At 41.2% G+C, this 27,510-nt stretch overlaps 1 protein-coding gene and 1 long non-coding RNA gene across 4 annotated transcripts in view; one reads left to right on the forward strand and one right to left on the reverse strand.

Moving 5' to 3' along the window:
* The window catches only part of IQCH (IQ motif containing H), a 210,924-nt gene that overhangs the window by 140,768 nt on the left and 42,646 nt on the right, over positions 1–27,510 (forward strand). For all 3 annotated transcript variants that reach the window (XM_027123406.1, XM_027123407.1, XM_027123408.1), the window contains 3 exons: positions 995–1,186; positions 15,302–15,422; positions 19,361–19,647. In XM_027123406.1, the coding sequence (XP_026979207.1) occupies positions 995–1,186; positions 15,302–15,422; positions 19,361–19,647 (600 nt within the window). The remainder of the gene's footprint in view (positions 1–994; positions 1,187–15,301; positions 15,423–19,360; positions 19,648–27,510) is intronic.
* LOC113629169 (uncharacterized) overlaps positions 1–27,510 on the reverse strand; it is a 191,166-nt gene that overhangs the window by 103,724 nt on the left and 59,932 nt on the right. The gene's annotated exons all lie outside the window — the stretch shown is intronic.

The raw sequence follows: 27,510 nt of genomic DNA on the forward strand, positions 1-27,510 counted from the left end.
AATTAATAATGATGCCTACCTCATAGGTTTTTATGAGTGTTATGTGAAAAAACTTGGAATTCCCTGGAGGTCCACTGGTTAGGACTCCATGCTCTCACTGCCAAGAGTCCGGGTTCAATCCCTGATCAGGGAACTAAGATCCCACATCCTACAAGACACACGGCGTAGCCAAAAAAAAAAAAAAAAAAGAGAGAGAAAGAAAAGAAAACTCATGTAAAGAGCTTAGCCAAAGGCCTAGATCCTACTGAGAGTTCAATGATGTTAGATATTATCATCATTATTATTACTATGATATTAGAGCTTGAACTTCTATCCCTGAAACATTCATGTGACTGAGCCCAGTTCTTGAGGGAATAGTTTCAAATAAGATGTAGGATAGGTGTGTATTCCAAGAAAGTTGCTTTCATGAGTGTTTTATCTCCTTTATCTGTCTTGTACCTACAATACACATAATACACTTTGTCAACTGACCGGCCAAATGTATGTATTTCACATACACTAACGAGGAAAAACTTAAATGCTTTATAGACAAGAACATTTAAAAGCTCAGCAAAGCTCCAAACAGTTAAAGTTTTCGAGACTATAACTTTTTACAACCTTGAAACTATAAAAAAAAAATTGAAGAATAAGTAAACACGTAATTCCCTGAAAAAGGAAGAAAACAGTATCAAGATTCAATTACAGATATTCACAGGTTTTTTCCTTTTGCCTTTAAAAGCCAGAAAATGATAATTTCATAATTTCTCATAAATAAGATTATACTTTTAAACATGTCTTTAGTCCCACTGGTGAGTGGTTTCTTCACACCATATACATATATATACACACACATACATGTATCACATAAAACTTCTTCTAATCTGTCTTAATAACTAGAAGAAAACCGAATGAACAGACTGTTTGAAATAAAGACACATGAGAAGTACCACAACTAAGTTAACACAATAAGAAGGAATCCAGGAAACTAAATGTTGCTGTGTCTTTGGCCCCACAGATAATAGAACAGGTGAGTCAGCTGGTCATTGATCACCTGGAAATCCAACGCTGGCTCTTTAAAATGGACTATGAGTTTGGAGGAAATGGGACTGCATTTTGTGACATTCCATCCCACCTAAAGTGCTACAAGTGGGTCCTAAAGGAGAGTCACAGATACGGCCGTGAAGACTGGAGCAAGAAATGGGCACAAGTGAGTGTTCGATGGTAACTTAAACCCGAAGTGTCTGTGAACAGATAGGAGATAAAGCAAAAGGCTCTGCTAGAAGATAAGGCACTTTCTTCTAGACTCAGCTGCGTTACCTACCAGCAGTGAGACCTTAGGCAAGTTTTTTACTTTCTTTGGCCTTAGTTCTTATATACAAAGTGAATGAGGTTGATTAGGTTATTTTAAATGTTCCTTCTTGGAGCCCTAAAAGTCCTCAAATTGATTATGATAATTAGGAAGTAATCTTTTTACCATATTCAAATAACATTACAAATCTAATCATTTGCTGTAAGTGGGTCTTGATCAGATGCTTCTAACAAGTGTTGTTATTAAGCTAGTTGTATTTTATTATGAGGGAGAAATTCTATTAGTGAATGCTTGTCACCTGGAAGCTAATGTATAATAGCGTTCTGTCAGCAGTCATATGTTTTTGAAGACAATTCAAGGAAATTTATCTAACTGCTGGTGCCTGTGAGATGTTGAGAAAATAATACATTCCAGCAAGAAAATCTCCCGGCAAGAACTGAATAGGTAAAAACTCTTAGCATACGAGTGACGTGTACAGATTTTTCCACACATATTGATGGAAGGATGAATTGTACAACTTCTTAGTCTGTTTCAAACTTGCTTAATAATTAGTTTTATATGGACTCATATATGAATTATCCCCACCATTCTAAAAGTTACATCATTTTGCATCCAGAGACCTCGACTTGCCTGGCTTCTCTTAATCCCAATCTCTGTTTTGGCTGAGCTACCGGTGAAAGCATAACTGATGAGGAAAATTCAGACGCAGATTCCCTTAACTGATTCCTTCCCCACCGATGTCTGTAGTAGTGGGCTCTGCAGTGATTTGCATCTGCTTTGAGCATCCCACTATACGAGTATATGAATCAAGACACAAGTGATAGAAAGGGAGGGGCACACAAGAGAGAACCCCATTATTCTCGTGAAAGTGAAATGACGAATACATCTAGAGAATAGTCAGAAGGGAGAGTTCCCTTTTACAAATGTTACTGTTCTCCTCATAATCTATTCCGGGCTTTTCTTCCCCCTCCATCAGTGAATGGACTAAATGCAGTACTTGTCATGGCCAGCTTTTTACATATTATTTAAAGGATACCAAAATGAATTACTCTTCTAGAAAAAAATAAAACAGGGAAAATGTATTTAATTTTGAGGCCCATAGAGGTTTCTCTTGTGTTCTCCTTGGACTAGATTTTGTTTCATCTTATATAAAAAAAAATTTTAAGCAAAACTGCTGAGATTAAACCATGAAAAGTATGACTTTTTTAATCTAAAAGACTGAAATGTTAATGTACAAAGTATTTGCTGTCTCAATATTTCAAACCAATTTTCATAAAATTCTCCTGACACTAGACTATGATAAATTTGAAATGTTTGACTTTAAGTTTTAAAAATATTTAAAATATTAGCATTTGGCTGAATTGCATTTAGAAACCTGAATATATATTAATTTCAATTATTTTAAACAATACCGTTTTAAATTGTCACCAAATACATTTGGCATTATTGTTAATGTTGTCAAATGTGACACTTTTGAATAATTAATAATCTGTCTAAATCTTTTTTTTAACTTAACAAGGGAAAAATCATTATTATGAAATCTTTTTACACTCTGAGACCTGTGCTTGGCCAGGGTGTGGTTAGAAGCCAAAAATAAAAATAAAAAATAAAGTAGTTCTGAAGAGCTTTTTTTTTTTTTTGGTAGGAGACTTTTGACATTCTTTTGCCTTCAAAGTGAAATTGCATTCAGAGTGGAAGTGAACCGCAATTTCCACTGAGTGTAGCTATTGAAAATTTAGGATTAGAATTATCTTTTGTCCCAGAAGACCGTCATAATGGTGCACATTTAGACATCAAAACATTACTTTATGAGCACAGGCATGTTTTAATGTCCTATTACAGTTTGTAGACCTGTTTCTTTTGATAATGAAGATGTTGTGTCATCAAGCCTAGCCTGGCACATACAAAACATATGCTGGCAGGTTATTAAAAATTTCAGCTTCTTGATGAAAGACTATCCTGCAGGCTAAGAGTCCAGAGAAAGACTCCATTCTGGGAGAATTATCAGAAATGAGAATATGACTGTAAGCACTAAACTATGTTAGTACTTACAAATAGCATCATTTGCATAGCAGTTTATGACATGATACCATGATTTTTCTCATTGGTATGTTGTAGGCAACAGATTAAAAACAGTGCTGTTTATGGGAGTTTGAACTGTTTTGAGAGGCTCTTGCATCTTATGTAAATATTGGTTTTAGAGGTAGGCATGATTCAGTGTAGACTCAAGGATCTAATATAAAGATCATCTTTTTTTCTACCTATCTAATTGAGAACGAGAGTTATTTGGTTGCAGTTGAGACTTGAAACAAAGTCATGGAATCAACAAATGCTAAAACATTGAAGTCACATTTAAAAAATCAGTGTTGACCTGTAGGTGATTTTAGGAAAAGCAGAATGTTACATGATGGCCACAATGAAAACAGCACAACTCTCATTTTTTTCATGATGGCTTGGTACCAACCTTACTCTCTTCATCCTACCAGCTAACAAAACCTACGTCCGCCAACAGGTTCCAGTAAACTCACTCACTTAAGTACTCAATGCTTGTTAAGGTTCAAATGAATCTACACATGTGTGCATGCTCCAAAGACCCCACTCCCCAGTCGGGGGGATTTCATTTAGTAGGAATAAAGGCTTAAGCAAAGACACACCTGTAGGGGAAAAAACCTTCCTGGATACTCTCACCTAAGACAGTGTAGGGAGACCCAAGTAGACATTTGTTGTGGTACTAGTCCTTCTTGTGCCTTTTTCTTTCTTTCTTTTTTTAAAGGGTAAAATTTCCCTCCCTCGCTCCTAGAAGATTGGCTTGGTGGTAGTGAGGCCTGGTGACACTGCTTTAGAGGAGTAGTTGCCAGAATGCTGGCCTAGACGTGAGATTTAGCATTTTGTAGACCCATGAATACACTATAAGGTCTTGACATTTCTCCATATTTCTTAATAATAATAATAGAATTGTACCGTTGCATATTTGATCCACGGGTGGTTGATGTGGAACCCGCAGATACGGAGGGTAACTGTGCAATGCCATTTTATACATGGGACTTGAGGATTCTTGGATTTTGGTATCCATGGGAGTCCTGGCATTTCAGTACTTTATGTGAATTGACTCATTCAATCTCAGAAAAAAACGGAAGTTTTTACTCATTTACTTCCACACCACTTTGACACGGAAGGTATTGTCACTCTGTTTACCGATGGAGAAATTGATGCTTGGGAAGTGCAGTGACTTGCCCAAGTTCACACAGCTAATAAATGATCCACACCTAGTTTGGAACACACATCCACTCCGCCTGGCCCCGTGCCGTTGCCACACTGAGCTGAATCCATTTAGAAAAGACCCGTTGTTTGAAAGCCTTAGTGTTCTCCCTCAGGTCCCTGCCGTTGTGGCCTGCTGCCCTTGTGGCATATTGTCTGCTTTCTACAGAGACTTGCGGGAAACACAAACGTCCCACAGCTATTGCTCTCAAATTTCTTCCCTTTCCTGTCTGAAAGGAGAGCTGCTGTCCTGTTGCCAGCAGGCTGAGATGTAAGAGGGCCATCGGTACACACACCTCATAGTTTCAGAGAAGAGGCCCTGTTGGGGGGTCTGTAGGATTTGGCTTTGCAACCTAACTGCCTCACGTACCTACTTATGTGCATGGGTGAGGAGAGTGAGTTTTAGATATCACCCTTTGATCGTTCATGGAGGTGACAAATTTTCAATGCCTTTCTCAACTTAGTACACTAGCAAGATCATTTTAGTGAACCTGTAAATTCTCACAGAGCTTAGAGTAAGTAGCCTATCTTCACAATCAGACACAGCATTAAAAATATAGTGAGTTTTTAAAACCCTGTTTTTTGGATAAGCAACCACATATTTTGTTTGTTTGCATTTAGTCTCCTGTTCCAGGTTGACATGTAAACTTCCTCTGAAGCAAAATGAGGTCTGGAATAGGCTAGTATGAATAATTGAACATTCAGGATAAGTAGGAGGTGGCCTGGCTTCGTGGGTTCCATAGCCTAGGTGCACAGAGGTTACTCGGGGGGAACCATGGGCGAGTCGCTTCAGCTCTCCAGGTCTCTATCGCTTCAACTGTAAAGAGAAGTAATATTAGTACCTGTCTCCTGGGGAGGTAGTGAGAATTAAATGAGATAACCTTTGTGGGTTGGCTACCAATGTACTTAGCACATAAGACTTCAAGAAATGCTACTTGTTATTAATATTACCATAAAATTGCATTACAGTTAAATTGTAGGTAATATTGAACAAGTACATACAATTTAATCTTTTTATGGTGATTCAGAAGGTCCTGTAGCATCTTGTAGGCTTCCAGAACATTGTTCTATGCATCAATTATCATTACATAGGATTGTGGCTGTTGTGGATACAGAATGTTGACCAAGTTGTGCCTACCCAATGATTTACCCAGATAATGCCTTTAAAAGAATAAACCATGAAAGCAGCCTGGTTTCTTATAATTTGAAAACAGAAAATAATTCCAGTTATTTAAACTTCCTACATGTTGTATAAAGAGGCATTGACCTGATAAAGTAGACATTTTTCTGACCACAAGATTGAGACCCGGTTGCTTCATTTTCCGGTTCCAGTTGATGTCTTTTCTAATTAGTGTAGCAGCACGTCACCGCAATCATTGGAAAGTCTTAGTCATTTACATATTTTTCCTTATCTCTGAAAATGACTTAGAATGTTTTCTTCCAGTTCAATGGCTGTTTTCATGAAGCTGCCAGGGTTGGGTGTGAGGTGCTTCTCTGTGCCTGAGGAAGATGATAGGAGAAGGAAAATTGCCTCCCCAAGTTAAATGAAAGCTGGGTCCCCCTTCTGAGGACCTATAATAATCAGCTATACAAGCTGTTGGTTTGTGTGTCCTATTGATTTAATATGCTTCTAATCAGTACATAAAGCTATGGGCCTGCAGTGTTAATTTTTCATATGCTTACAAAGTACCCTTTGATTTTCTGTCACACGTTAATTACAGCGTTTTGCCATTAAATAGGAAGCTTTGTGTAAACTAATTACTAGGTAATCATTGTCTACTGCAAGCATGCTGTTTGTACCTTTTATTTTATTCTAAAAATGCACAGATCTCACAGTCTGGAAACCCTCTACCTTCCAGCCATTAGCTCTCACTAATTCATAGCATTATTGTGGTGAGAGTATAGGAGTTGTAATTGTTGTGGTATCAGAGCTGTTAATTACCGGAGTAAACAGTTGAAATGGTGCCAAGGTCTATTGTACAAGGCAGAGAAAAGGAGGTTTAAATGTTACTCCCACCATCTGGGGACTAGGGGAGAGGCAAATGCTTGAGAACAGCAGTGAGGCGCTATCGCCTCAGCTCCAGGGTTGGCGGCCATATGGATCCGGAATATTTTGAATCAATTGAATTTAACTACCAGTTTTCGCGATAACAGCGTGGAAGGAAGGAATAAAGCAAAAGATGAGAGGAACAAGAACTGGTTGTGTTTTCACATACAGGAAGTCCTCATTGGAGTTCTTTTGGAAATATCTGCTTCAAGCCACAGAGCAGGCACGGATATTTGGAACAGATTCAGAGTGGGTTTTACTCTCCTCTGCCGGCCACTGCGCCATTTGCTTCTGGTCGTCTGTCCTCCATGCCCCTCGGTGAGAGAGGGATGCCCTTGAGAAGACCCAGACTTTCGTATAATTGTGCCAGAGCAAACAAAAAATCCTCACTTTTGGAATTCACCGATTTACTACCCTGGTATTTTAATAAGCATGGTCTGTAGAAAAAACAACAATACTAAATATATAATGCTATCACGTCTGCCTCCAGTATATACCTCTGTACACGTGGAAATATCAAAGAAGGTACAGACTCCGATTAAGAAAGGCAGATGCTTGCCCATTTATTTTGTATAAAATTAAAATATAAATCCTCCTGATAGTCTCCCATTTCAGTCGACAAATTCACCCCACTCCCCACTACTTGAATGAAAAATCAAGTCCAAAGGGCACGTGTTTTCTTTTGCTTTTAATTTTCAACTAAAGAGCTTTTTCAGCATATGCAGTATTCTCAACCAGCGATATTTCTCTAACTGGAAAGAAAGAAACCTGTTGTCAATAACAATAACTATGGCCACTACCATTTATGGTTGATTTTTAAACTGCGTGGTTTCTGCTTTAAAATACTGTGTAATCTTTCAAACAGTCACATGTTTTTACTTGATGTCACTCATATTTAATATAATTGCCTTTAAACCCATTGTCCAACATTAAAAATATCTTTAAAAAAGTCTACCACTTGCTCCTGTAACTACTTTTTAATATCATTCCCAAAACATGAACATATTCTTCTTTTTTTAAACCACCCTGGATTATTTATTTTTAATTGTTCTTTTAGCAGATGTTGAAGTAATTCAGAGAATAGTGTAAACAACTCCTTTAAAGAGAGCGATCACAGACGACCACATACACCATGAACCAAGGGCAGTGCCTGTCCGGCTTTTATGGTGGCCGCTTTGGCCCACAGGAAAAGTTTTTCCTGCTTTTGTGTATGTGCAAAGTTCAAGTTAGAATTTCAAGAAATGCTTAATCTTTATCTATTGAAATCCCCAGCATGCAGCGCGACAGGGTGAGCCTAGAAAGAAAATCATGGCCCCCTGTGGAGAGGGGAAAAAAGAAACAGCAGTTGAAGAGCTGGAAAGCTGAAAGGGAATGAACCTCTCTAGCGTTTCTGGTCGGGGCGAAGCAGTTGTGCTGAGCTTTGGAATGGAGGCGCAACATATGTGCCTCAGTTGGACAAAACGCTTCTCGAGTCAAATCAACTGCTAGGCCTGCACGCTGGTGCAAGGTGGAGGCCTGGATAATGAGGGACAGACTTCTCGAGAAGCAGCGCGTGGATAATGCTACATAAGTATGGAATTATATACCACATTTTCACCATTCTGTTTAATGAGAGCCGCCACCGCAGCGAATCACTTGCCACACAGCCAAGATGGGCCATTAGCTATCAAGGGAAAATTGTCTTTGCCGCTTTCAGCAGATGGAGCAAATATTTTACAAAGCAATTTTACATACCAAAAGCATTTGTGTGCCTTGGTAATGTTGGCTGTTTTACATTATGTTACCTTCTACGGCAGCATAATTTGCCATCTCATCGAAGGCAAAGTTGGCATTTTTGATTTTTCAACTCTCAATTCACAATTAAACATGGAGTATTAAGGTAGTCCTTAAACTTTAAGTAGGTGTGGAGAGTAGTTTATGACTTGCTGGAGACATTTTCATTTTTTCTTCATCCTCTCAGCCTATTTTTGCACTCTAAAGAGGGACGATTGCTAATGATTTTAATGGAAAGGAATGAGTGAAAACCTCACTACTGACTGCAGAATGAGAGTAGCCAATGCATAGAGTGAGTGATCAGAGCCTTTGCTGGCTTAAGCATCCAGCATGGACTGTGAATACACGGTTTGGCCCACCCCTTTGTATCAGTTTAAAATGTTTAATATTCAATAACACAAAGTCCAACTCAAAATGACTTTAAAAATAAAGAGAATTTTTAAAAATAAACATAAAAAATAAGCAGAATTTATTATTATCAGCTAACTGAAAATCCAGAGATTGGCTCTGGCATCAGACAAGGCTTAATCCAGTGGCTCAGTATCACTAAGGACCCAGTTACTTTCCATCACTCCTCTGTACTGTGCATAATGTCTGCTCCATCCTAAGGCTGGCTGTCCCCAGGGTCGCTAGATGGCTGCCAGTGGCTCCTGGAGCTTGTCCTTAGTCAAGTAGCTCCTAGAGCTTGTCCCTGGTCAAGGTAATAGGAAGAGAGAACATCTCACCAGGCAGCATTCTCAGAAGAGCATAAAAGCTTCTTTCTCAGAAGGCCCCAGCAAGTGTTTCCTAACACTTGATTAGCCTAATTGGGTCATGTGCCCCTCCTGAACCAATCACTGTGGCCAGGGTATGGCTTTGCTAACCAGGGGCCCATCCCTGGAGCTGAGCGTGGAGTCACTCTCAATTCTCGCATAGCTAAGAATGGGGTAGGGACAGTTGCTGAAAGGAAGTTGGGTATATCATTACCTGGAACGAGGGGACAAAGATGCTAGGCAGACAACAACAGATGTCCATTCTACCATTTGTCATAAATTTGACAGCACAGACTTAGCATCACATGTGGATGATCTAAATCTGACCCAGATGGACCATCAATGCCCACTGATGGCAGTTACAGACCCAGATCTCATCGCACTATGGCATACTGGTAGCAACTAGATTTGAATCCCAGTTTGCTACTTCATGGGTGTGTGACATGGAATGGAGATGATAATTACTACTTCAGAGACTGGCTTTGAGATAATAAATATAAAATCCCTGGCACAGACCTACCACATGGTAAGCTTTCAACAAGAGAGAGCTATTGTTTTACCTAAAAAATAACTATAGTGGTAAAAAGTGTCCTGTGCAAGCAAAGTAACCTTCCTAAATTCATCCTCAAATTAGGAATCCCTCCCTTCTCTCCATCTCTGTGCCGGTAGCCTTTCAAATCCTGAGCACCTTTCATGGAACCCACACTTTCCCTTTGAAAGAGGCAGCAGGGGTGGTGGAAACCACTCACCCCAGAACCAGAGGCAGCCAGAGAGCTCCTGTGGTCTCGCTGTATGAGTGTAGAAGCGCCATCCCCTCTTCTGTTACACGAGGCATTTGTCTTAGATGTTCCACATGGCCTCTTTCAACACTGACATTCTTGCTTAGTTTTTCAAGTGATTGTCTTGCCCTTTTGTCCCTATTCCTCCATTTAGGGATATCAGAAGACTCTATAAAGCAGAATCATCTAGGTAGGTCCCTTGGTTTCTCTTCTGAACAACACCAATGTCTGATGTGAGAGACTGGAGGTGATTAGCCGAGAAGTTACTTTACTTAATTCACCACTGCCGATCCAGCAAAGAAGCTTCTGAAATAAAAGGAGTATTGGTGAGGTTGATATTTAGAGCATCTAATTTGTATTTTTTCTTCCTCCTTGCTCATCCTCCCCAACACACACACGCGCACACACACACACACACACACACACAAACACACACTCATACTCACACACACACACACACACTTAGAATTTACTTGGGAAAGTTACCTCTCTGGAGCTTGAAGTAGCTTTAGTCATTGAGGGCAATATTAAATTGGATATGCTAGCAGCTTCCCCTGAGATATCCTGAATTTCTTTCAGTCAAATATCTCTTCCTTCAAATTTATACTTTCTTGATAGAAAAAAGAGAGAGAGCTGAGAGGCAAAGTCCATGCTTGATAGACAAGAATCTCTAGGATGCATTGGTCAGGCTGATGGAGGCCCTGCAGTTATCTTGGAACACTCCAAGGTCATGACTATCACTGATGTACTCTGAGGGGTAAATATGGATACTGGGTGACAAGGCTACGCAGTGGCACAGATGCGGCTCAGGTTCCTCCTGGATGGGAATTGCTCTAGAGCTATTAGCTCCACAAAGGCCAGCAGCTAATGTGCATTGCCAGAGCCAGTGCAATCATAATGGAATGAAGATATGGAACTGATTTTTTTCAAGAAGTGAAGGGTATTTTTCTAACATTTGTTTATCACCCATGAGGTCTAAGCTTTCCTTTCCACACCTCCAGAGTTGTTAGCTCTAAACGATCTGCTCCATGTGGATGATAAACTCTCTGAAACACTAACCAGTAGTAGTCTATCACCTTGATGTGCCTCATTGAACTACTCATTTCATAAGTATGTAAGATAGAGAATCTGTGCCCCAGTTGCTGGCTTGTAACAGATATTCTACACACACACACACACACACACACACACACACACACACACACTTTGCAAGGGTGAAAAGCAGTGGGGAAGAAGGCAAACTAGCAATGGTTCCCCCAACTCCGCTGTTTTCTGTCTTCAGTCACGTGTTGAAAATCACCCAATAACAGAATCTGACAACTCAGCCAGTGATCTTACACAAGCCTCCTCCCTCCAGGGGCCTCTACCTGCCATTTGTAGAGCAGGGGAAATAATCCTGTGCTGGCCCACCTCAGAGTGTTGGTGTCAGGACCAAAGGAGATAATGAATGTGAGCCTGCTGTGACAAGAGGAAGTATTTTATGAATACGGTTCTGATGATTCACATGAATTTGGGGGTTTGTGTGGCACGGTTTTGTACATCTGTGTCCGTGTGCATCAATGTGTACTTAAGCTTACTCTGAACAGAATAAGCCCAAATAGCTACAGATCTTCCGTTATCAGCATCTGCCCTTAAAGTTGTGGTAATTGTGTTTGAACTATGCAAAATGATAGACACTAGAGAACAGAAACTCCCCCCAAGCCGAGAACTTGCATCTGATGTCTCTTCGTTGGAACTAAGGCCATTCTTAGTATAATCCTTCTATTTCCTATCAGATGCTTTCAAAATAAAGAAATAACTTGAACAGTTAATACCTCCCACCCCATTATTTCTCTGCGTATCTTTTTCTTAGAGAGTTCCTCGTGGCCCCAAGCTGCCTCTGTGTGCCCCAGCATCCCCTATCGAATGTCACCCTGCAAGTGCCTTCGGCCCTGTACTTCTCATGATGGGACACAATTTCCACAGCAGACTTTCCTCTAGGAAATTTACCCCCTTGCTATGGCTTTGTACACAGCACAAATGCTGTAGATCAAGGCAGAATGGCTGGCTTTGTAAGCAGGGCAGCCTGACACAGTGTCCAGATGCCTCTTGCAAGCTACAGCCTCACAAGTTAATTATTGGCCTTCATATAGCATGTTGCATCAGAGGTGACACTTCATAAATGTCACCTTATTTATCTTTCCAGTGCCCCTCAGAGGCCGGGAATCTCATAAAATCCACCCAGGAAGAATTGGTGCTTCTTAAGTAGTCATCCCCCAAGGGGGTCCCTGGGCAGCAAGGAGGGAGCCTGTTGCAAGGTTTCACATTTTCCCTTATTCTGTAACTTCAGCTCTTCGGGGCTGAGTCCCTGTGTTTATCACCGCCACGACTCAGTCCACAAATATTGAGTGTTCCCTGTGCTGAGCGCTGGGGAGCCTGACCTCAAAGCCACTGACCACGCCATTAAGGAGCCCCCAGGGGGCTGGAGAGCATGGGGAAAGGATACCCCACAGGGATGGCAGAGAAGGCTTCCTGGGGGAGGGATGACTGGAACTAACTCAGAGAGGGTGAGGAGCAGTCAGCTAGGTGAGGAAGAGGGGGAAGGAAGGCGGAGGAAAGACATTGAACCAGGGCAGTTTGGGGCAAGACTGAAAGCCAGAAAGGAGAGAAGTGAGGCTACATTAGGAATCAGAGGCCAGGTCACAGAGGGCCTTTGGGTGTCGTACTGAGGAGTTTTGACTTAATCCTTAAACAGATAGAGATCTAGTTTCAAGACTTAGTGGCAAAGCTTTCACACACTCCTTCATTATCTCACCTCCATCTCTAGTCTCCCCGCACCCCAACACATAAACACTCTTTCTCCTTAGTTCAGTTAGGCCTGACATTCTGTAATTTTTTTCCTCGATTTTTTTTATTGTGGTAAAATACCCATAACATAAAATTTACCATCTTAACCATTTTTAAGTCTACAGTTCAAAGGTATTAAATACACTCATAATGTTGTGTAACCATCACCACCGTCCATCTCCATAACTCTTTTCATCTTATAAAACTGAAACCCTGTACCCATCAAACACTAACTCCCCATTCCCCCTCCCCCTGACAACTACCATTCCACTGTCTGTCTCAGTGATTCTGACTACTCTAAGTACCTGTCATTTTCTGCATGAATGAATGAATAAATGAATTACTTCTCTTGAACTGACTTGATGTGATAGCAGATAGCAGATCACTGGATAGATGGTTCAACACCTTTCAGAAACAGGGCAGAAAGGGCCCTTTAATCAGAGCAGAACAAAAAGGAAGTCTCCACTGTCCTGGTAGAGGGCCTGCCCTGCATGGGTTCCTTCCTTGACATTTAGTTTCCCAAGCAGGGTGGGAACCTACAGACGTGCTTCATCGTCCCAGCTTTGGGGCACTGCATGAATCATAGACAATTGGTCTCTTTCGATAGAGTAGGATGGTTTTAACTGAAACAAGTGTAAAACAAAAAGAAAGATGGGTGTGGAGGACAGTGCTCAAAGAAGGAACCAAGAAGGGGGGTCCAGGTTGTTGGAACTGCGTGTTTTGTGTGCTTGTTTCTGGTTTAGATGCAGGGCCTTGGGGAGATGAGGTAATGTACAGTAAAGAGCAGAGAAGATGTAAACTGTGCAGGATACAAAGTGCTCGGGCTTTGACAGCAACTTCCCTGCCTATTAACTCCCAAGGTAGAGGCTCCTTGTGTAAGCTGGCTTCCCCAGCCCTTCTTCACGACCCCCAACTGTGCAGAGAGCCACCCTGAACAAGGGTGGGCGGCGGCACTCTCCCTTCCTCATGGCATTTTTTTCTGTACGTCAAGCACTTACTAAGCTAACTAATGAGACTCTACCACCAGGATTTTCTGGATATTTCAGAAATTATTCAGGTGACTGGGACCTGCCTAGCGTGTACTCTCAGATATTTATTTGTCTTCTATTGTAGATTTTCAGAGGGCATGGGACCCAGAATGAATCAGATGTTCCAAGGAGCTGGGGGAGGGGGGAGGACAATCACTTTTTAAAGGCAGGGAAATTGAAAATAAATAGCTGTACAGATGATTTCTAAGATTCCTTCCTGCCCCACTCGCCAAAGCTGATTCTTTTCTGATTCTTCCAAATACTGATGTTCACTCAAAGATTAGAAAGTTCCCCAGCAACCCAAAGCAAGCCTGAGTTTTTCTCGTCAATGTCCTATATTTTGAATATGAATCCTGCCCATCAAATGTTTTGTGTCTAGTGCCCTGCTCTTCTTCTGAGAGGAAAAATATCTGAAGAGGTGGCTTCTATCTAAAAAATTTTCGATAGTCTAAGGCTTTCCAAAAAAAAAACAAAACCAAAATGTCCCGACAAACCGAGTCTTTTCATGTCAAAAAGCCAGGTTTCTTATTCATCAGAGGGTTTCCTACTGTTTTCCTTTTGACAGGATGCTCTGTAGTTTGGGGTTGTTGTACAATGACGTGGGGCCAGCCTCACATCTAGGCAGATGAGGCTATGACCTAGTGGGGCACATCAGGTGACTGAAGCCAGCCCCCCTCCCCATCTCACTCTTCCAACCTGCCCCCTCCTAAAATCCCACCTCTACAGGGTCAGCCGTGGTTTAAGGCTTTGATACCAGAGTTACATGGAGGCCCCCCAACCAGGGGGAATGGGCACGGCTTAAAGAGATGAAGGTGCCCAAGAAAGACCCTGCCAACTCCATGATCTCTCCCAAGATTAGCTCTGTTAGGGTCATAGTATAAAAAACATTCCCATCTGGGTTGCCAAGAGGGAGGGTGGGTAGGGAAGGGAAGGAATGGGAATTTAGGAGGAGCAGAGGTAAACTATTATATATAGGATGAATAAACAACAAGGTCCTACTGTAGAGCACAGGGAACTATATTCAATATCCTGTGACAAACCATAATGGAAAAGAATATAAATACATGTATAACTGAGTCACTTTGCTCTACAGAAGAAATTAACACATTGTAAGTCAACTATACATCAATAAAATCTTTTTTAATGAAAAAAAATTCCAGTCTGAAGGACCTTAGGGAGAAGGTAGTGAACCCCACCTTTTACACACTGGGAAACTGAGGCCCAGATTAGGGAGGCACAGTGCCCGAGGACATGCCATTGGTCAGGCTGCTGTGGGTCTGAAACTGGGGTTACCTGATGCCCAGACAGAAGGCTGCCTTTTGGAGACAACAGGCACGATTAGCAGCAATATTTAGGGGCCAAGTCACTTTGAAATATGAAAATTGAAATGGCTAAAAAATAGAGAATATTTTCAAAATGGCTTTCTGACTCTGGGTAAACAGTAACCACATTTTTTTTGCCTGTTGGAGGCCTGGTTTTTAATCACTCCACAAGCAGTTTTCATTTCTGTAGTAAAATTGCTTGTGGTTCTATTTAATTTGTTTCTGCAGGAGCCAGCTTTGGTGAAGATCTCCGAGGAGCTGGCGGGCGTTTTAGCACAGCACGCACAGCCAGTCAATGAGAAACGGTTCCCGACATGGAGGAAATTCCTCCAAACATTTCTCAGTCAAGGTAAATAAGACTGTAAAGCTTCTATTGAGGATTAGCCTGCACAACCTTGAATTCTAGTTTTGGGTCAACCTGGGGCCAACTTGAATACCTTGCAACTCTTGTGTTGGTTTAGAAAAGTGCTCCTACAAGCAGACTTTCTTTCTCTTTTAAGCTTTGCCTAAATATTTATCTTGCACTCAGCCTCTTAAGTAAGCAGGAACTGAGCACACCAAGCGTGCCACGCATAGCTCAAGATTCTGACTTCTCCTGAGAACTAAGGCTTTGGAATCAGATGACCTGGGCTTGGATCTCATCCTTGACCTTGAGGTAGGTTCTTAAACCCTCAGGGGCCCAGTTTCCTCACCTACTTCACAGGGTTTTTGGGAGGATTCAATGAAATACAGATATGAAAGTTCCTTCCGTGGAGCCTGACTCAAAATAAAGTCTTTAAGAAATGTTAGTTTCTCCTTCCATTTTCTAGGAGAGCAGAAACGGTCTCACTTCCAGTTCTGAAGGTAGACTTTGTAAATAAGATCCTCTACAGTCCTGGAGCAAAGTCAGCCTCTGTTTCTTTCATCCTCCTCCTCTTGACTTCTCCTCAATTTTCCAATGACATTAGGAGGTCAGTGGATGAGGGAATGAATGGAGCAAATGCTGCTTATCCCCAGTTGGAGAGGTCCTGTGGGAGTGCTACACCGAGGCACGGCCACACACTGCCCCTCACTCTCCAGAAGGTTACAGTGTAAGGCAGATATTCCTATATGCTTACCCACATGAATTATAAGAGAAGGCTAGGATACAGACCACAGAAGATATCTTTCCACTCTTTACCACTGTCAAACGATGATAATATATTAACATGAATATATAATAGTGTTATAATAATATTAGATCAGATGCTAACAACAGCAGCAGCAACAAGCCAGTGGTGAGAATAGCACAGTGAAGATAACATAACAAGCACAGTCTGTGCTTACTATGTGCTAGACCCTATTCTAAGTACACCTACATTAATTTCTTTGATCCTCCCAACAGGCCTATGAGGTGGGTAGCATTATCACCTTGCTTTATAGAGGAGGAAACTGAGGTACAAAAGATTAAGTAACTCACCCCGAATCACTCTGTGATTACGTAGCAGAGCCAATAAAAGGCTACCCCTGTGCTGCCCCAGGAGTCTTGGCCAGAGCCAATGGGTATATTTACCAAGGAATACCTCCTAGCTCAAGGTATGAGATCGCATGGGAAATGACAGATCTGTTGGGCGTTGGAATATACTGCAAGGCAGAGTGGGGTGGAAGGGCATAGTAAACACTCTGTTAATGAATTATTTAAGCAAGGCGTCGGATGGCCCACCATCTAACAAGAATGCTGAAAAAGGATTCTTCACTGGTGCAGGGAGAAGCGCAGGGTGGGGGGCAGTTATAAGGCACAATCTCTAATGTCTTCTCAAATCTAAATTTCTGTGATTCTACAAATTTCCACATGCACCCACTGCCAGAAAAGTAAAGCTAAAAGAGTCAACCCCATGCATCAATGGAAGAAAATAAGGTACATGTAATAAAAAACGGTTAAGAATAAAGGATTTTTTTAAGTTAGGAGGGGAAGACCATGAAGATCTCAGGTCCATACAGGACAGGATGTTAGGAAGTTTCCAGATCTTATAAGGTCAGTCTGCAAACCTTCCTCTAATCTATTATTTTCATGGGAGCTTTGTAGATTAGAAAGGGTATTCCCAGCCACTGTCTCACCTGAGCTGTATAACCACAAGCTTAGGCTTTGCCTCAACCTCCTTCATCTCTATCCTTTCTTCCTCTCTCTCGGTCGTGTTGTAATCACAGTGCTTATTTACGGGAGGCAGAACAAGCTTTATTGAGCCAATTTTATAGAAGAAGAAAGAGGCTTAAAGCTAGGAAGTGACTAGGGCAAAATCACACAACAAATTCGTGGTGAATGGGAACACAGTTAAGATCCTACAATTTTAGCATGTCTCAAAATCCAGTTCTGGTAAGTCATGTGTTTTCAAACCTCTGCGGGCTCTGAGCCCAGTGCGTACAGCAGGCCCTGCATAAAATGCTCACTGACTGAGAGAGGCCTTCCCCCAGGTTTCCCGACCCTTAGGCCACCATCTCCTGCCATCTTCCCCTATTGCCTGTTTCATTTCATTTCTACTCTCTGAAGTGTGCTTATGGTCACAAAGTGTGCTAGAGATTTGACTTCTACATTGTCATAGGATTATATCAAAGGCAATACATTTTTAAAAGAGGAATTAATTGCTTCGAAAGGAAAAAAATTAACGGTGAAAAAACCATGGTTCTATTGCTGAGAAGACAATACAAATAAGCTACTTTGAAGTAAAATAATCTTGTAACTGTAAAGGACAATGTGTTTTCACTGAAGCACCATCTTTCAAAATGTAGGTGATAGCTGAAGCCACGAAGTTTTCTGAATCAGAGACTCAATAGGTTTTTTTGCTTTTTCTTGTGCATTGTGTCATTGCTGTTTTGTTACCTTTACCTTGCTAAATCCCCGGCAACCGGTATGTGGGTACAGCACACACTAGGAACCTCATTTAAAGAAAAGCACATCTCAAACCAACCAAAAAGATAAATCAGTTTTCCTTCTGAAACTCAGTTTTCTTTAGGACCAGCTCCAACCACATTTATAGACATTTAAAGAAAGTGCCTTTTGTATAAAGTAACAGATGGCTGCATTTGAGAATTGTGAAAATTTCAGGATTTAACCATCTATGCTGTTCAAAGCCTGTGAGCAGAGGTCACCTCCCCGCAAATTCCTGAAATACAGGCCAAGTTTATCTTAATACTGTCAGGCTTCAGAGGCTGCCTTGTCTAGGAACACTTAATTGTTTTTACTTTTAAATTATGTTATCTGATTCTTCACAAATAATATTTAAAGTTTTTTCTATAAAAGGGATATATACAGTAAGATTTACAAGCTAGGCCTAAAAATAGAAAATAGGGCCATGTGAATTTCGTGGACACCAATGAGCTGGGCCACAAATTTATCCAGGGCTAATTTGTTGCTATGAACATCAAATTTGCCTCTATGATTTTTGTTATTCAGAGCAAAAGGTAAAACAAGATAAATTATGAAGCTCCCATTATCAGCACGGAGCAAGCTTGCCTGATCTTCAAGAATGGCAGCATCTCCTGGCTCTATATTTTAAAACAACCAGCTATATATAGAAGTCCTTTGGCTGACATAATGGTCAGCGTTCTCTTATGCCTGATAAAAGCCCTAACCTGTCAAAATTTCAAAAAGCAGTGAAGTTGAACAGAAAGCATAGTGGTCATCAAGGTACAAACTGTGGACTGTGGGCAGTTAATTCCCCCTGAGGGATTTGCTATAGTCCTCAGGTTCATTGTTCATGTACTGAATGGGCATAGGCTTGATGATCTTTACAGTGTCTTCCTAGTTACGATCAAAACTACCATTCAGGGCTTCCCTGCTGGTGCAGTGGTTGAGAGTCCACCTGCCGATGCGGGGGACATGGGTTCATGCCCCGGTCCGGGAAGATCCCACATGCCGCGGAGCGGCTGCGCCCGTGAGCCATGGCCGCTGAGCCTGCGCGTCCGGAGCCTGTGCTCCACAACGGGAGAGGCCACAACAGTGACAGGCCCACGTACAGCAAAAAAAAAAAAAACACAACAACTACCATTCATTGAGTCCTACTATACACCAAGTATTGGGCTAAATACTATAGACACAGTATCACGAAGATTCACAACAGTCTGCTGAGGTAGGTCTTATTATGCCCATTTTAAAAATGAGGGAAAGGAAGTTCACAGAATTGAAACCACTTGCCCAAAGTCTCACAAGACATGGCAGATGCAGGCTCTGAGCCTGAGTCCCTCTGCCAAAGACTGGGCTCTTTCCTCTTGCTCTAATGGGCACTGTCCACGTGAGCTCGTCCTTTCACCTACCCATGCTTTTCCCCCCAGGAGGCGTGATCGAAGCATACCCACCTTCAGAGAGCGTCACCAACCTGACAGTGGACATGCTGATAGAACCCAATGGGGGAATCAGGATACTGTCAACAGGGGACCAGTTTCATGCCGAAGGCCCCTTCATCTCCTCTGGGACCACTATGCCTCAGACCTCATTGGATCCCCAAGTTCTCAGTTCTTTGTGCCTTCAAATTGGAAATGCTTGTAAAATGAAACATGTGATTGGTTACTTTTCCATCAACCTGGTGACTTTTATTGATCCAAGGACCATGGAGCAGCAGGTAAGTCGACTTGATGCCGTATGAAATACTGAAATATGTAAAGACTCCACACCGTCCATGCCTATGCAACAGGGACCGTGAGGGAGCTTCTAAGATTCACTGCTCTTCTGATGAGCTGACTGTAAATTCAGCGTTTACATGGTCCATGGCAATTTGGGTGAGACCATGCTTTATGTCTGTAAATACAGGACCAGTGTTACCAAGCAAAGGGCTTGCTGCCCGATGGGTGCAGTAGCCAATACGGTACCATGGCACCAGCTTTTGAGAAAAGAAAAGGCTTCATTGCGAGGTCAGCTGGCAAGGAGACAGGAGGCAAGGCTCAAAGCTGTGGCTCCCTGATCTGGGGTTTGGTCAAGCTTTTACGAGTTAGGGGAAGAGGGTTGGTATGCAGGGCAGGTTTTCACTGAAGGGCGTTGGAATTTGGCCGTTTATGGTGAGGTGTGATAAAGGGGGCTTTAGCACCGGCTCTTCAGGGACAGCAGACCCCTCGCTTCTGTAAGGGCTCTGGCATTCAGGTTCCAGTCATGTCCAGGTCCTTTGGTTTCATGGGAAGAGAGACTTTGCTTTCGGGTGTTGTCTGAGGTCAAAATTTTCTCCTCGGTGCATACTTTGGCTGCATGACTTGTGGTTTTGTTCTGTTGTCTGTGAAAAACAACTCAGTTTCTTGTTAGAAACAGTATAGGGCTAGTTTCAGGCTGGTTCTGCCGATACACCAGGGTCTTCTCATTCGGTACAGCTGGAGTTTAAATGACTGCAACTCATTCCAATGGGGTCTCAGTTTGCCCATTAATGCTCTGCCTGTATCTTATTGTGAGACTGCTTTATGCCATCCAGGGAGTGAACCTTTCTAGAATCTGTTCTTAAATAGAAAGTTAATCATTAAAAAGGAGGTAAGAGTTCTTGTTTCTGTTCCTTTTCTTATCAGTAGTAGTTCACCAGCAACTTAGGTCGTCAATTTTTTCTTCTTAAAAAAAGTGTATTGGGAAATATTTCATAAATATAAAAAGGTCTAAATACTAATGTAATGAACCAAGACCACCTCCAGTCCTGTGTACTCCTTGCCGATCCCCCTTGCATGGCCCTTTCTCCTCCCAGAGGTATCCACCATCTTGCAATTAGGACTTTTATTCCTTTTCATACCTTTATGCTTTTACTGCATGTGAATGTGTTACTCAACCATGTTCATTTGCCTGACATGCAGCAAGCCAAAACACTGAAATGCTGACGTTTGCAGCAAAGAAAGGGTTTATTCACAAGGCAGCCAAGCAAGGAGAAAGGAGAACAAGTCTCAAATCTGCCTCAAGGGGCATGAGAGATTTATGGGATAAAGGAGCAAGGTGGTCGTAGGCTTGGGGAGTGATGGGACAGGTGATTGGAAATAAGAGAAAGGTGAGGGAATTGTCAACCCGCACAGGAGTTACTACTAAGCTATGGGCTTCTTCATGGGAGGCGTGTTAAAAAATTGAGGCAATTGGCATGATCTGAGGGTGGAGTTTTCGGCCTTCTGATGTCAAAATGTCACTGAGCTGACACTCGCACATGCCCAGTTGGAGGGTCAGTGGTCCTATCCAGTCTTAACCAGCTCAGCTTGAACTAGACACAGCTGACTCCAAGTTTCTGGGAAACATCTCAGGCAAACATCGTTTAGGCTAAGTGCAGCTTGGAGGACATGCACTTTTTTATAGCAACAATTAAAATGACTTTGATGAGTGAAGGCAGATTACAGGTGTAATGGATTTATATATTTAATATGTGGTTTAATTTTGTTTCTTTTAAAACTTTTTATAGATCATAACGTCCTATGTATTATTATTCTACAACATGCTTTTACTTATTCAATATTTCATCCACGAGATTCTTCATGTGTACATGTGTGCCTCTGATGTATAATAATTATAGATAAATAATTTTTAATCTCTTTTGTCCCAGAAATTACAATGTTTAAATTCACTACTACTTCATGAGACTTATTTTTCAAAATGTTCAGTTCCTCTTGTATTAGTGTTGTGTGACCACAACTCTGTCTAAAGGATGGAATAACCTCCTGCCTGCCCTCTCCTGATACCCTCTGGCCATCCAACATTGTAAATAGACTTTAGTTGTTTTGTATTCCTTATTCTCAGTTTTGCAATTCTCCATTTCAGTCAGATGATAGTTTCAAAGTGAGAGTTTATGTTTTGAGCAGTTTTCAGCTTGTTCAATAATCATTTTCCATTTGCATTCCTGAGCCCTCCATTGGTTTTACATTCCTTTCTCAGGCCCACACATGGAAAGAGAAAAGGACAAACTGAAGGGCATTCAGGAATCAACCTGGGGTGGAGTGAGGACAGGAACAATGCCCTCTGGCAAAAGGGCTGGATGGCAAGGAAGCAAGGGGAGGAGATGCAGGAGAAGCTGCCCTCTCCAAATGCTTGTCATGAGAAACAAGGATTAAATCTGTGATCCCTGGGGCAGTAGGGAGGATGGAACTATGGGGACAGTTGACTTATGGTTTTTATTTATTCAAGTTTGGTATAGGGAGAATTGCACAAGGCAATGAGAGGTATCTTCTCCAGACACAGAGCTGGTCCTGTCCCAGAGCTTACTACTGTTCCCAGCTTCTGGGACAAAGGTCCCACATTTCACTTGGCTGGTCCCATGTGCCTTGACAGGCTTTGCTCGCCCTAACTCCCCCTCTTTTCCAACCCCTTACTCATCATATTACCTCCTGCCACAGGGCTTTTACACATGCTGCCCCTCTGCCTAAAATGCTCTTGCCTCTTCTCTTTTACCTAGTTAACCCCCTTCGCATCCATCATATTTCAGCTCCAGCCACACTTTCTTAGGGAAGCCTCCCCCGAACTTCCTGACAAAGTCAAATTCCCCTGTTTTAGGTTCTCCTATCGTCATGTACCTCTCCTTTATACCACTTGCTTTTGTTACAATTTAGACTTATTTACATGATTATCTGATTAAAACTGTCTCCCCCTGTACAGTATAAGCTCCCTGCAGAGATATATTATGTCTCTTTTTGCTCCCCATTCAATTCTCAGCACTATCTCTGCCCCAGCACAGAGTAGGTGTTCAGTAAATTATTTGTTGAAAGAATGAATGAATGAATAATAGAGGTATTCTAGCAGATGTTGGATGGTGGTGTTAAGGCTTTTAGAGAAGAGTTCAGAGATTAGTTGATGGGTGGGATAAATGAATATTAACCCAAGATTCCCTGATTTTTTTTTTTTTTTTCGGTACGCGGGCCTCTCACTGTTGTGGCCTCTCCCGTTGCGGAGCACAGGCTCTGGACGTGCAGGCCCAGCGGCCACGGCTCACGGGCCCAGCCGCTCCGCGGCATGTGGGATCTTCCCGGACCGGGGCACGAACCTGTGTCCCCTGCATCGGCAGGCGGACTCTCAACCACTGCGCCACCAGGGAAGCCCGATTCTCTGATTTTATCATACTAATACTTCACCTTGTCTCTTCCTGTTAATATTTGAGTATATGGCCATTCGTGTTACAATTTTCAGTAGAACATTGGAAGAAGTTCTCAATGAGCACACCAAAAGGAGTTTCTACATTGGCAAGGGAAGTACATTAACTCTCTGTATGTAATAGATTATTTGCAAAATCACTGGTATATATTCTTGCCATTTTGCAAGTGACATCACTTCAGAAAACACTGTATTTTCTCTTCTCACTGACATGCATTGTGGTGCCAATGAAGAGATTGGCATTATCAACCTGTCATTTTTGCCAATCTAACAGGGGAAAAAATGGCATCTTGTTTTCCTCAGTATTTCTTTGATTATTAGTGAGGATGAACATCTGTACTATATCTGTTGGCCATTTATATATCTTGACTTAATTGCCCTATCGTATCTTTTGCCCCTTTAAATTGGACTATAATACAAATGCTGATTTGTAGTTCTTTGTATATAGGAAACTCTTATCCTTTAACTGTTATACATGTTACAAACAACTTCTCCAGATTGTCACTTGTGGCTTTTCTTTCTTTTTTCCAGCCATTTTTCTCCACCATAAAAATCATTGTTTTTTCCTTTGTAATTGATTAGTAATATTTTATGGCAAGGTGTTCCAAGGAATAATGTCTTATTCCTCATCAAATTTCCACACAAAACTTAGTATCCATTGCCAACTTTCTCCTGAGTCAGCCACCATGATGACAGTGGTAATTTTCTATTTCCATCATTCTTTCTACATAGATTAGTTGGAAATCTACTGCAATGAAGAGTTTTTCCTTCTCCATCTTTCGTTTACATATGTAGGCATGTATGTATTTATACCAGTTTAAACCTGTGAGGTTCTAGTCTCTTAAGTCAGCTGTATTTTGACACTTTCATCATTTTGATGCTCAAGTTGTCCCAGATTTGACTAGTGGGAGACCCTTCAGTGTGGCTCTTGTGTCCTTTTGTTGTGTCCCCATCATCCTTTGAGTGTTGTCTTACTTCCTAGCACAATGAGATGTTCCAGGTTCATTTTGCATTTTCTCTGACAGACCTAGGATCAGCCCAAGAGCTTTGGGTCCTTTTAGTGGAGGATGGTATTAAGGTCTGGGCTCTTAGTGCTATCATTGCTACTGGACTGCCATTGCTCTGGCCTCTCTCAGTGGACAGAGCTAGAAAATATATGTTTTATGTATGTATGATACACATACAAGCATATACATACATATATACATACATGCATGCACCTATAACCATGTCTATATCTATCAGTGTATATATTTTAAAACCATGCATTCCTGCCAATATCTCTAATTCTAATTTAACACTTCAAGATTCTTTCTAGACTTCCCTTTTTCCACACTTACAAATAAATACTTTCGCCAACAGTGAGAAACCTGAGTTTCTTTATCTTCAATATATTTACTTATTTACTCAGTCAATTTATTTATTTCTTCAGTGTAACCAATCTCCCAACCAGTCCTGCTGTCTTCTTCACTTACCACAGCTGCAGTTGGTACTGAACCCTGTCATTTGTGTTTTAAGTTTATTTCTAATGCTCTTCATCAGACTAAAGTTTCAAATAGTCAAATCTAGCCCCTTTTCTAAATTACTATGTTATCTTGAGCTTTTCACTTTCTTTCTGTCATCTTCAGTTTTATCAGCTATAAAATGAGTCAGTTAGCTTATCTGACTTCTGAGTTCAAAAATTATTTATTTCAATAATATTTGCATAGTATTTTTGTATTAAAAATTTAATAATAGTAAGAATCCACTTTTTAGAAATATCACAAGGAAATAATCATAAATATTTATGTACACATATATTAATCACATTATTAAGGGAAGTAAAAAACTTCAAATAGACTAAATTCTAATAGAGAATTTGTTAAGCAAATTATGACAGATGAATAGAATCAAGTGCTATGAAAACAGTAAAACTAAAGTTTTGAATAATATTTAACAAGAAACTCTACTCTAACAAGAATTTATTTAACAAGAAACTCTACTCTAACAAGAATAGTGGAATGGCAAAATACAGATTCTAAAACAATATATGTAATATGATAACAATTTTATAAAAAGAAAAAACATATATGCAGAGCAAAAAGAACCTAAAGAAACACACTAAGATGTTACAAGTCATTACTTCTGGGTTAGAGGATTGAGGGTATGATAGGCAGAGTAATGGCCCTGCAAAGATGTTCATGTCCTAATTTCTGAAGCTGGTGAAGGTTACCACACATGGTAACATGTGTATGTAATTAACCTAGTAATCTTGAGATGGGAAGATATTCTTGGATTATGCAGGTGGACAATGTAATCACAAGGGTTCTGCTGGCTTTGAAAATGGAGGAAGTGACCATGAGCCAAGGAATGCAGGTGACCTCTAGAAGCTGAAAGAGGCAAGGAAACAAATTCTCCTCTAGAGCCTCCAGGGGGAATGAAGCCCCCTGACACCACGACTTTAGCCCAGTGAGACTTCTCATCTTTGACCCTTTAAGCTACTAAATGTACAGCAGTTTGTTACAGCAGCAATAGGAAACTAGTACAGAGAGTTATTTCTGTTTTGTTGTTTATGCTTTCTCCATTTGCATTCTCAAAAGTAAGCATGTATCTGTAGTCAGAAAAATATATATAAATAATGATAATCACAAATAATGATCATTATAAAGCACTTTCACATACATGACCTTACTTACGTCCACACGTGTCTTGCAACAGAGGTGGGAGGCAGAAAGCTGAGGTGACTGAGTCCATCTCAAAATCTTGCTGTCTGGCCCCAACTGGGCCCCCATAACTTACCATGCTGTCATAATAAGAGCAGAGGGGACTGGGAGACAAAGAAAGATGGATAAAATGACAGTGGTGCACCAAGGACAGGCCCACTATTGTGAATCAGTCCAGATAAGAATATGGAAAATCTTGTCCAGACTTGAGATGAGAGTGAGGTTCTAGGGTAGCAGAATGGAGGAAGAGTTTTGGAAATGTAGGGTTTAAATATTGGGAACGTCAGGGTCACTGGGAATAAAAGGAAAAGAGCCAGTCCCTGGGAAATGGAGCTGGTAAGAGCATAGTACAAAACCACTCCCGATAGTGGACATATGTCCAAGATTCCAGTACCCTAGGAATGCGGAAACGCCAAACTTTCAGAGACTGTGCAGAATACATGGAGCTATAAGGTAGTCATTTTGGAGATCTGGCCTTCCCACATGAGGATGAGGGGAGGGATCCAACCCTTATACAAAGAGCAGCAAAAGCTATTTCCATGCCCCAATGGGTCCTGGAGCAAGAGCCCTTGATGGGCAAAATCTACTCGGTTCCACGAGGGACGTGAAGCACCTGCCAAAGGCTTCAGATTGAAAAGACACTGACATGTTCATTGAACAAATACCTCCCCAGGGTCTACTCAGTCCCTATGCTGCATGCTGTGGGAACAGAGATAAACAAGACATGTTCCCTATCACAAGGAAGCTCATTTCACATCCATCACCCAATTCCATTTGATACACAAGCACACAATTGTTTTGTACTCTTACTGGTTCTTAGGCATAAACATTGCCTCCATGAGATTTGTAAAGCCTCTAGAAAATGCACTGGTCCTTGCATTTTTTTACCTCGTCGTAACGTCTAACACAATGATAGTTACATGACAGCCAATTGATGAATGGACTTTGGGAACTTCTAGAACATCCAGATCTGTTGAGCTTATTTATATTCACTTTTGGGAAATTCTAAAGGAAAGAACCAGTGTTTATTGAGCATCTAGTATGTACAAGACATTATGGTAGTTACAACAGAGGCTGCAAAGATGCAAAAGAAGTGGAAGTGCCTGCCCTTAGGGAGTTCAAAATCTAGCTGGGGAGAAACACTTGAAAAATGAATTACAAGGAAAAGCTTAGGTGACAACTACATAGAACAATGAAAGAGACATCAAAAAGGCAATGCCAGTTTAACTGCCTTCTGTTTGGACCAATCAAGAAAGGTTTTTACAGAGTAGGTGGGATTTGAGCTGAAAGATAATTAGGATTTGAAAGAGGGTAAAAAAGAGTGTATTCCAAGTGGGAAAGATGCTCTGAAGGGTAGTGGTAGAAATGTACAAAACACATATGGGAAAAAAATGATGATCTAAGTCTTACAAACATCATGACTGACTTGCCTCATGTAAATATGCATTTATGTATCACTCTCCGTGGACCACCAAGGAACTCCTCTATATATCACTCTCCAGTTCCTTTTATGTAAAGTCACTAAACAAATAGATGGGCAAAGGTGCTTTCTGTTGAAATCCCCAGGTTAAAAACTCCTTTGTTGTTAGATAATTGTAAACTTTTAAAACAGCTATCTCTGTTATGAGCATTGACAGTTATTAACTTTTTAAAGGAAAGGAAATCCAATTTTGAAAAAAGAGTTTAGATAAAAA

This window comes from Aethalodelphis obliquidens, unplaced genomic scaffold, assembly GCF_003676395.1.
Source record: "Aethalodelphis obliquidens isolate GAN/ISIS:26980383/991018 unplaced genomic scaffold, ASM367639v1 scaffold26, whole genome shotgun sequence".
NCBI classification, from domain to species: Eukaryota; Metazoa; Chordata; class Mammalia; order Artiodactyla; family Delphinidae; genus Aethalodelphis; species Aethalodelphis obliquidens.